The 7,708-nt window shown below is 49.6% G+C and overlaps 1 protein-coding gene across 2 annotated transcripts; it reads right to left on the bottom strand.

Annotated features, from left to right (window-relative positions):
• Window positions 1–295: 295 nt before the first annotated feature.
• On the bottom strand, window positions 296–7,708 carry nell3 (NELL (neural EGFL like) family member 3). Of its 2 annotated transcripts, XM_030348631.1 has the most exons (6): window positions 7,483–7,708; window positions 7,168–7,277; window positions 6,596–7,119; window positions 4,123–4,691; window positions 2,843–2,909; window positions 296–2,666 (listed from the first exon to the last, which is right to left on the bottom strand). In XM_030348631.1, exons 2-6 carry the CDS (start codon window positions 7,251–7,253, stop codon window positions 1,072–1,074), a joined length of 2,841 nt encoding a protein of 946 aa, XP_030204491.1. In that variant the 5' UTR covers window positions 7,254–7,277; window positions 7,483–7,708; the 3' UTR covers window positions 296–1,071. The 2 variants fall into 2 exon arrangements, with proteins under 2 accessions (XP_030204491.1, XP_030204490.1); XM_030348630.1 differs by having other exon boundaries at window positions 6,596–7,277.

Consider the following 7,708-nt stretch of genomic DNA (forward strand, 5'->3'; position numbering starts at 1 on the left):
ATACACACATTGTTATACGGGATTTAAAGCAATCTCCAAGCTCCCAAAAGCAAAACGAAAAGCAATACATATGACAGGCTGATGAAGGTTGACAAAATATAGCCGACCACTTCCCAGCCGAGACCCTGAAACGCTTCATTATCTCTAATTCTCTGGCCGACAGGACAAACACACACACACTCAGTGTGCGGGTGTGTTAATGAGGACATGCTTGGCCAGTCTTTCTGATGGCTAACAGCCTAGCGTTTGTGAATGTAGACAACAACCAAAAAGCCCTTTTGAAATTCCATCAGTGTATTATTGAATGTTCTGCACTTTATTGTGTCCTCCAGTATACAATATGATGTATTAAATGTATGTGTTGGAGAAAACTTACATCATGTTTGGTGAAGACAAGCAACATATCATGATATTTTAGGAAAAGCCCTTTACTCAAAATGTCAAATAAGTTAGAAAAATAACAAACAAGTTATTAAGCAGAAATCCAATGGAATCCTGCTCTACTACATAATCTCTGTCTATAACAGTTCTATGTAAGATTTTATTGGAAGCTCTGTAAGGCTTAATAACATAAGTATTCAATACATGTTTATTTAAAGTATGTGCAGGCATAGAAATATGTTATATCAGATGGAATGAATCATACATGCAGGAAAAGACACATGTACACACACACTCAAACACACACACACACACACACACACACACACACACACACACACACACACACACACACACACACACACACACACACAGTTTGCAACATACTTAACGTCGGATTGGTCACTTCTCAACCAGCCAAAGTACTTTCTAGCAAGGAAGTACTTCCTGATAATATATATATATACATATATATGCTACACAAAATAATAGATAAAATCACAAAACACTGATATATCATATTTATGCAAAATAATTTCTGAGGAATAGAAACAGCTGCTTGACTTTGGTATTTTTTGAATCTGCTCTGCAAATCAAGACCAAATCCATGCATGATATTTCATCCAGGTTCAGGGAAAGACATCCATATTTTGGATCACTGGTCACGGATCCGGGATCACTGATCACAGATCACAGGGTGACCCAGAGAATGGAAATGTTGGTCCCGCCCTGGTTAGTGATCTGGTTCACGCGCCCGCGGACGCAGTCCAAGGTGACGTAGATGGCTGTGCCGTTCTGGACCTCGAAAGAGGCCCTCAGCCCTAAGCTGGCCCACTCGCTCCCTTCAGGCATGTGTCCGGACACCTGCTGGGCCACAGGACCCGCCTTGGCCTGACTGCTACCTCCACCTCCACTCCCACCACCGGCCACCCGGTGCAGAGAGAGCTTGACCACGTTACAGGAGTGGATGAGCTTCAGGTTGAGCGCCACGTTGGCCGTGCCTTGCTCGCGGAACACAAAGTTCTTCCGGGCGTTGGGTTCCCCGGCGGTGGACAGGTGGATCTGCCGGCTGTCGGGGCTGACCTGCTGGAAGAAGAGCGGTTTGTTCCGCACGGCGCCGGAAGGCAGGCCCGTCGGGGACACGGTGGCGGTGAGCGCCGACGACACGGCTGCCGGGATCCACACCAGGCTCAGCACGCTGATGCCGCTGCTGTCGCCAAAGTAGCGCACGTTGCACTGCGCCGGCGTGCTCACCTCGAAGGTCAACGTGTCCTCGGCGTCCACGCGCACCGCGCCCGACAGCGTGACGGACGTGTCGCGGTAGTTGACGCCCGCCTTGAACGCCCGCATCACCTCCTGGGCGCTGCCGTTGTGGTTGGTGTAGGCCACCACGGAGAAGCCCTCGCGGACGCACGTGTGGCCCACGGCGTACAGCGCCTGCTGCAGGACGAACTTGACCACGCCGCTCTCCGTGAAGCGCACGCCCCGGCTGTCGTGGGTCAGGCCCACCATGTAGGCGTCCGAGACGGACACGGTGCGGAACGTCGGCCGGTAGCTGGTCTGGTAGTGCGCCGACACGGTGGTCTGCGCCGTCATAGCCACGGAGCCGGTGTCGTGCGACAGCCAAAAGAGGCTGAAGGGGTGTCCGTGGAGGTCGTAGGCGTGCAGGTCCTTGGTCTGGTTGCAGTGCTGGTTGGGGCTCTTCAGCACCAGGCTCAGGGTGTGGTTGGGCTCCACCTCCACCGCGCCGCTCACGCTCACGCTCTGGAAGTACTTCCCGTCGGGCTGCTCGATGCGAACGCCGCTCAGGTCCCACCGGCCGCTCTCCTCCTCCTGGCTGCCGTTGAGCCGCATGCCGAGCTGCAGGAAGTTGCGGCAGCTGTGCTTCAGGGCAAAGTTGTGGTCCAGCCATAGGAGGCCGTGCTGCTGCAAACTGAGCCGGCCACCCTGCATGGAGAGCAGCCCGCCGGGGTCTCCGCTGCCGAGGATGTTGAGCTGCAGGCCCGGGAAGATGGAGCCAAAGTAGGAGGAGGAGCGGGAGAAGGACCTGGCTGGGGGAACCTGGACGTTGCCCCCCCAGGCCTGGGACAGACGGACCGGCTCGGTGGACAGCAGGGGCCCCGTGCAGACGGTATCACTGACGGCGGTGCAGGGCGCCGAAGCCTGCTGCCCATCACAGTCGAAGCAGGCCTGGCACTCCTGGAGCTCCTGGTTGTAGAAGTATTCAAGGCCACACACGCCCGTCTCCGCCTCGCGCTCGGAGATACCCAGGCACCGGAAGCCTCCTGTTGGGAGACATACAGACGTACAGCATGGAACCTCAATGAATTCATTTGGAGAAAAGCAGTTTGTCTTAACATTCAAACTGTATACAATTCAACACATTTGGGAGAAAACGACTTTGTATTAATGTTCACTTTTGTTTCAATGTTGTTAAAACCCGTGACAATTGTAAACTGACCTGGGGTGTTGAGACACTTCACCCGTTCCCCACAGATGCTTGGTAACTCCAGGCATTCATCTCGGTCCTGTAATTTATGGATGGTACAGATTAAGGCTGGGACAACGCGTCGACATAATCGATGACGTTGACATAATCGATGACGTCGACATAATCGATGACGTCAACTCATAAATTACGTTGACGTGATAAATGCGCGTTGATTCGAAAAACCCAAAACAAAGATGGCGGCGCCGGAGTGTAGTAGCAACGCGAGTGGCTCCTGAGACTTTCATAAGTGCAAGGCGCCACGCACTCGTTCCTCTAAAGTATGGGAGTTCTTTAATGTAAAAGGAAACGATTCTGTGATATGTCGTCTTTGCAAAATGGAGATGGAAGGAAGGCCTTTGTGTTAGTCAATTAATGGGTCAATTAATGGGTCAATTAGTCAATTAATGGGGAGATAATCGATAATCAAATCGAATCGAAATCGAATCGGACTGAAAAAATTAATCGTTAGATTAATCGATGCATCGAAAAAAACAACCACTAGATTAATCGTTTAAAAAATAATCGTTTATCGCAGCCCTAGTACAGATATTTTATGATGTTGACTGATTGTCCTTCTCTGTGAGACGAAAAGTCTGTTTCCCATCGAGGGTTACAGAACCAAGAGTTCAAAGGTCCAAGAACGACCCAACATGAGTTCAACTTTTAATGGCAGGCTTGGGTTGCAATACTGTGCAGTAGTTTTGCAACGCTTTTGGTCCTGTAACCCCATTTTTGGATCTGACCCAAACTTTACTTCCCCCACATTGTTTTAACTCTCAACAACATTGCACCACAATAAGGAGTAGAAGGTCCCTTGTGTGTACAAATACCTTTGCAGTCCATCTGTTGATATGAAGCCTTTACAGGGCCTCTCAAGACATTTTACATAAAAAATGTATCCATTTAAGTTTACGTAATACGTCAGCAATCTCCCAATCTCCAATATATTCAATTAAATTGGGGTCCCGACCCCGAGATTGGGAAACACTGCATAATTGTTTCACAATTCTTTAAGGACTTTCACCATCAACACCACAACCTCATCATATTAAGCCCAGCACACAGAGCACGAATTTCACCTCATATTTGTAGCGTCACCCAAAAAAGAAACCGAAGCATAGTGTGCTAATGAAGCAAAGCACACGGACGGCAAATGTTTCGGGCTTCTATTTTGGACGCTTCAATTCCAAAACATTATCTGTCCGACGCAGCCCTGTTCTGTTGGACCTCTAGCAAGGGTGGGTTGTTACCTGGCACATGCGGTCAGTGTTGGGTGAACACTGGGAGATGAGGAAAAAGCCCGGTGGACACATGGTGCACCTCTCACAGCGGGGGGGCTCCTTCTGGAAGTCACAGAACTCCTCGCCGCTGCAGGACGTCGTGCAGCCAAACAGCGGCTGGGGGAAGTGGGCCTCGCCCAGGACGTCCATCACTTCCACCACCTTGGAGTCCGCGTCCATCTTGTGCACGGCGTAGGACTTCTGCAGCTGGCTGCGCGCCTGGCTCTGCAGCCCTGCTAGGTGGCTCTGGAAGTAGCTCTGCAGCTCCCCCTGCAGGCCCTGGAAGGACACCTGCTTGACGGTGTCGGAGAGCATGCCGTACTGGGCCTTCACCGTGTCCATCTGCTCGTACATGCGCCGCTGCTCGGCCAGGATGTCCCGCTGCTGGGAGAGCAGCGCCTCCTGCTGGTCCACCAGCTTCTGCTGCAGGTCCCTGATCACCACCTGCTGTGCTCGCAGGGCCTCCACCAGACTCTCCTGACCCTTGGACAGCTGCAGGTGGAGGATGAGGGCATCTTCGGATGGAACCTCGTTCTCCCCTGGAGGGCAGTGGATGGAAGGGGTTGAGGCAGTGAGTTTTTTGGCCCCCATTTTTACATCTGAAAGTTCTAAATTCGAGGGTGTCCATTGATCCAAGCAGAAAGGTTCTGGGTTGAATCCCGATGTATAGCCCTAATGAAGGTATCCCTGGGCAAGACACCCTAATCCCTACCTTAGTGACCTGTCTCTGTACTGTCTAACCCCTGCCTGCTCTGTAATGAAGGTACGAAGGCATTGGGCAAGACATTAGGGACCTATCTCTGTGTTCACCTAGAGTCTGCACAGCCATCCAGTCCCTTCCGCCCACCATTGTATGTTGTACGTCCTGGCACTTAATGTACGTGATTGTTAGCACTTGCACTTGGTTCTATGAACATCTCTACTGTACCGAAAGCGATACATTGTTTCACTTCTTAGGACAAATGTAATCGCTTTGGATAAAAGCGTCTGCTTAATGCCTTAAATGTAAAAGGTTAATATGCTGAACTTGTCTCTGTATTGTCTAACCCCTACCTGCCCTTAATGACCTGTCTTTGTGCTCTCTAGCCCCCACCTCATCCTTGTTGACCAGTCTCTGTACCGTCAAAACCCTACCATTTTACGTGATGAACTTGTCTCTGTACTGTCCAACCCATACCTGCTCCTTTAGGAGCTGTTTCTGTAGTTTGTATTCCCAAACTGTTCCTTTATTACCTGTATATGTACTGTCTAACACCTACTCCTTTATGAGTGGTTTCTGGACTGTAAAAATGCTACCTGCTCCTGTGATGACCTGTATCTGTAACCTCTAGCCCCTACCCAGGCTTCAGTGACGTGTCTCTGTACTGCCTAACCTACCTGATCCTTAATGGCCTATATCTGTACTTTCCTACCCCTACCTGCTCCTAAATCTCCTGTCTCTGTACTGTCCAAACCCCTACATGCTCCATAATGACCTGTATCTGAATCCACCGTTGATTTGAATACATGAATCTGCTAAAAGCAAATTTGTTTTTTATTAAGGTTCAAACATAGTTTAAGGAACCCACAGCTGGATTCCTACAGAGACCCGGTTGGCTTCACTTAAAACAGAAAGCATTTGGTGCTTGTAAGGAGATGAAAACCTGCTGCCTCATCATCATCGTTTATATATTTAAACCCACAGGACACACAGGATGAATAAGATGATGCATTCAAGTACAACCACAATTCCCTCTAGAAGGACTGGAACAAGAAACATGCAAACATCTTTTTAAAGGTCCTTGTTTTGAATTTCGAGTATTTAGTTTCTCTGAAGCAGGATGTGATCACAAACCATAAGTTCCTTTTGTGCTGAAAAGCATCATCACAGGATACTTTGTACTACTCCACTAAACTGTATAAGGTCATTCGGACATCATGCTACGGTTAGCAGATCCCCCCCAGAGACAAAAGCCAGTTAGTCATAGCCTCTAGTCAATTTTGGCTGACATACGTGACAGAGTGTGAAACAAGGGGAGCCTTTTTATTGCGCTTCGGTACATTTGTATACTTGCTTTATCAGTAAAAAATGATCTTTATAAATTTTTGAGGTTACTTACATCCACAATACATAAAAAAGGGGCGTACACATGTGCCATTTAGAATAGCATTTAAGTTAAAATGGAATAGATTGCTGCTACCAAAGCATACCGGCATTATTATTACTAGTAGTATTGCTATTATTGGTTATATTATTAGTGATATTAAGATTAATAGAAGTAATACTATTATTGGTGTTATTATTATTAGGCCTACTAATAGTAGCATTAATTGGTATTAGCATTGTTAGAATTGGTATTAGTTAATAGCAGTTTTCATTTGAGTAGGCTATGGCCTATAATTTTTGTTATTAATAGTATATGTATTGGTATGATTAGGCTATACATATTAACATTAGTTTCACCTGGTTTGATGTCACATGTGAGCTGGACTCCCAGTGGGGCACCCCCAAGCTCTGAGGAAGGATATCCAAACTCAGGCATCTCTCCCATGAACTGCGCGGCTCTGTCTCTCAGGTGGACCGGCTGGCCCTCCTCGGAGCCGGCCAGGCACGCGTCCCCAACGCAGGGCTTGGGTCGCGGCTGGAGGCGGATCCGGAGCGGCAGTTTGCACTCGATCCCCCGACAGTCCCGCGTCTCGTTCACGGTGTAAAGGTGTCGTTGTGGAGAAGCAGGAGGAAGAGGACCGCAGCTCCCATCGTGGCACCCCGACGGGAACGCTTCCGCCCCCGCTCTAGTCCGCGCGCTCCCGCCGTCCCGTCCACGAGGGGGCTGTATAGCCGCGAAACCCTCCGCCACAGCGGCTCTGGGGGAGCTCACGAAGGCGTGCTGCGAACTGGCGACTGCGTGTGCTGCCGCGCGTCCCGTGTTTGCGGGGTTGTAGTGTAGATGCCTCCGGGGTCTGGAGGAGCGACCCCCGGGGCAATGCTCCCCGACGCACGGCCTCGGGTCGCCGGTTTCGCCGCCGTGGCACTGCGTCCCTTTGCACGGCTCTGCGGCACCGCGCACCATCAGGGGTGAGCAGTATAACGCCAGCATCACCGATAGTCTGGACAATTCCATTCTTCCCTCCTTCCTCGGTTCTCCCTAAAGTAAAAGAGTTATACACATCGAAGTGTACATTTATCTGGGGTAGGTATAGGTTCAATATTTCCATATAACAACAAAAACCAAACAACAATAAACGTGGACGAACAGTTACTACGTTCAGTCTATGTCTCCCAAACAACCACATCATCCGCCACTTCATCTGAAGAAAAGTATTCAAAGTTATTGATCGATGTTTATTTACCTTCTAGCAGAATTCAGAGCGCGCGTCCTTTCTGAGCGTCAGCGAGGAATAAAATCCAAAACATCACTCCCTGCGTCCTGTGCGTCTCAGCCGCTCTGAGAGCTTCACCAGAATGTCAGGATTCGGCATTCCAAAGACTTAATTAGCATCAGGTTTCCCCGGCCACGAATTAACCCTTCACCCTCTGAGCATTCCCAAACCCCCCCCCCCCCTCTCTCTCCCTCTC

Source organism: Gadus morhua, chromosome 23, assembly GCF_902167405.1.
Source record: "Gadus morhua chromosome 23, gadMor3.0, whole genome shotgun sequence".
Taxonomy (NCBI): Eukaryota; Metazoa; Chordata; class Actinopteri; order Gadiformes; family Gadidae; genus Gadus; species Gadus morhua.

Coding starts and splice junctions, on each gene's coding strand:
- nell3 (XM_030348630.1), bottom strand. CDS start 7,253: ATGGAATTGTCCAGACTATCGGTGATGCTGGCGTTATACTGCTCACCC. Junction 4,692..6,595: donor CACATGTGACATCAAACCAG/GTGAAACTAATG, acceptor ACTGCCCTCCAG/GGGAGAACGAGGTTCCATCC. Junction 2,667..2,842: donor GAAGTGTCTCAACACCCCAG/GTCAGTTTACAA, acceptor GTCTCCCAACAG/GAGGCTTCCGGTGCCTGGGT.